Genomic DNA, 3229 nt, shown 5'->3' with positions numbered 1-3229 from the left:
TCAGTGATGGGACAATAACAGAAAGATATTTTATTTATTGGTGTGGACTCACCATTAAAATCAACCTGCTGAGTTCAAAACCTGCCCCACCATTTAAAGTGATATAAGTGTAGGAAAATCACTCCCACAGTTTCTTCATTTGAAGTTTTAAATTCTTTGAATATTTACCTTTGAGATTTCTTTTCTAAATTGAGTGAGCTAATCCATGTGTAAATTTTGATTTTTACTAATACTAGAAGTCTATGATCATCATTAAAAAAAATGATTACAAATGTATCCCATTCTTGCTCATCTATTATCCGGGCTTTGTTGGTTCCAGATCGGAGAGGATGAGCTATGGAGGTGACAGACCAGACCACAGTGACCGAGTTCATTTTTCTTGGGTTTCCTGGTATGCTCTACCTGAGACTCACATTGTTTGTGGTGTTTCTCACTGTGTATCTGCTGTCCCTCACGGCAAACACCCTCATCATATTCACTGTTGTGATGGAGCCAACACTCCAGATGCCCATGCACATTTTCTTAGGAAATCTGTCCTTCCTGGAGATCTGGTACACCACAGCCACAGTACCTAAACCGCTGGCCACGGGGTCTGTCACCATCTCTGTGTCTGGCTGTATAGCCCAGTACTACTTCTTTTTCTCCACGGGAGCTACCGAGTGCATCCTCCTGGCAGTGACGGCCTATGACCGGAACCTGGGCATCTGCAACCCTCTACGGTACTCAGTGCTCATGAGGATCCCAGTGTGCCTGCACATCTCTGCTGGATCTTGGATTGGTGGCTTCATTGCCCCTCTTCTATCTACCATACTTATCACTCATCTGAACTTCTGTGGCCCCCAGAAGATCAACCATTTCTGTTGTGACTCAGACCCCATTTTTAAACTCTCCTGCTCAGATACATTCTTGATGGAGGCCTTGAGCTACACGTGTATCTCTGTTTTGATTCTCAGTTCTTTTCTTCTCACCATGTCCTCCTATGGACACATTGTGGTCACAGTAATCAGAATGTCTTCCCAGGAAGCTTGGAGAAAAGCTTTCTCCACCTGCGCCTCCCACCTCACTGTGGTCACCATCTACTATGGCACCATCATCTTTGCCTATGTCCACCCTCCGGCCAAGTACAACTTCACCATTGGTAAAGTGGTCTCTGTGTTCTACTGTGTGGTCACTCCATTGGTAAATCCTCTCATATACACTCTGAGAAACAAAGATATGAAGAAAGCCTTCAGAAAGTTTCTAGCACAAAAGAGATTGCTCATGCAGGGGATTTGGGAGTCCAACTAAAATAAGTAATTTAGAATGGATTCCCATACCACATTTGCAAACAGTAAGTATTGAAAAGTACATTAGGAAATTGATACCACCTATTACGGACACTTCTCTCACTTTTCATATTCATTTGTATCTTCTTGAAATAGTTATCCTATAATTAATGTATTTAATAATGTTTTAGCTTAATTCCAAAGTTAAAAGTTTTCAGTCCATAAACCATTCAGAATAGGTAAAAAGGCTGGTTTAGTGCCATATAATATTTCAATTAAATGTTATATGTACCTTAACAGTAACTATGGGACAAAAATTGTCCCTGTTAAAGGGAGAAATGTTTTAATTCTGTCTGGTAAATGGATTAATATAAATTTGTCACTATGTTCATTAAAAAACACATGATGATTCAGTATTATTCCAAGGCATTGATGTAGATTTAATTATGAATATAAACACAAAAATTAAATTAGAAACTAGAAATTACTCTCTAATTACCATTTTCCTGAATAATATAACTGAATGTGAAAATATTAGCAAATGTAACAAGATCAATAATTTGAGGGGGAGAAAATGGGAAAAGTTTGAACTGGACAGTACAAGAATTGGATATTTAACATGGAAAAGCAAGCATTGACTCTCTTAGATATTAATATAATAGTCAAAGACACTCATTTTACTATATATTAATTCAATTCAGACTAAGAGGCAAAAAAAGGATGGACAACTACTTTTCCATTATTGCGTATCACTCTCCTATGTGAATAAGGAAGTTCTACAATTTTCAGTACAGTTAAGCATCTACAGGGATGGTAAAGGTGATGGAAGAAAAGAGATCATCAAAGCTTTTTAAGTATGAATTTTCCACTAGATTGCCTCACAAAGTCTCCCTATTCAAAGTATGGCCAGTGGATGAGCACAATCAGAATAATCTAGGAGGTTTAGAGAATTAGAATTTATATAGTTACAGGATACCTTTACCACTTGGAGGAATTATGATACTCGGTAAATTTGATATGAGGCACGAATTCTATTTTAGAGTTGTAATTAGGAAGGAAGAAGAAAAGCCATAGAAGTAGCAGATGGAAGAAAACATGGGAGGATTAATTATTTCTTTGACATACCTTCTTGTAGAGAACTTCAGCATGTATGGGTTTTAAAATACTAATTAAATTGCACACACACATTAACATAATAGGAGTACAGTTACATAACCAAAGCAGACCTATAATTACCAGCCATCTCCAGTGAAACCAAGAAAACCAGTTAGGCACCTTAGGCATTTGTGAAAACTTATCTATGATATGGTGGATATTGTCCCACTGAACTTGAACAGTCTAAGAGAAATCAGACAAATTAAAACAACCAATTCCTGGGGTCTATTCACATCACATATGTTCTTTTAACAGTAGATAGTCTGTAGTTGTAAGATTTTGGAGCGCTACAATTTGCACTTCTCCTAATTCTTGGTTGAGGTTCAACAGTATAGATCCAGTCAAATTTGTTGTTTTACTGTATGCACAGGTCAGCTTAGATATCTCCCTCTTCATTCCCATGGCAAGTCCAGGAAATGGTGGGATGAGTGCACCTACAGCTGTAGCAGCGCCTGGATTTTTGTTGAGTTTTTTTGATGATCATCTTCTGGTATAAGTCTTCCAGAGAGTGCTGATGTTGGAAGTCCCCTATACCAGGTCCCCCCTATAAACCCCTTTACAGTCACTGTCCATCAGCGTACCAAAATGTTGTAGAATCACTACTTGTCTTCTCTGTGTTGTACAGCCCTCCCCTTTCTCCCACCCCCCCATGAATGCTAATCTTAATACCTCCCTTCTTCTCCCCCCACTTATCCCTCCCTACCCACCCATCCTCCCCTGTCCCTTTCCCTTTGGTACTTGTTAGTCCATTCTTGGGTTCTGTGATTCTGCTGCTGTTTTGTTCCTTCAGTTTTTCCTTTGTTTTTATA

The 3229-nt window shown here is 38.8% G+C and overlaps 1 protein-coding gene across 1 annotated transcript; it reads left to right on the top strand.

Annotated features, from left to right (window-relative positions):
* Window positions 1-336: 336 nt before the first annotated feature.
* On the top strand, window positions 337-1287 carry LOC140846055 (olfactory receptor 6F1-like). The gene has a single exon (XM_073221468.1). It carries the CDS (start codon window positions 337-339, stop codon window positions 1285-1287), a length of 951 nt encoding a protein of 316 aa, XP_073077569.1.
* Window positions 1288-3229: the final 1942 nt, after the last annotated feature.

The sequence above is a fragment of the Manis javanica genome, chromosome 14 (assembly GCF_040802235.1).
Source record: "Manis javanica isolate MJ-LG chromosome 14, MJ_LKY, whole genome shotgun sequence".
NCBI classification, from domain to species: Eukaryota; Metazoa; Chordata; class Mammalia; order Pholidota; family Manidae; genus Manis; species Manis javanica.
This window is presented reverse-complemented; position numbering and strand designations above follow the sequence as displayed.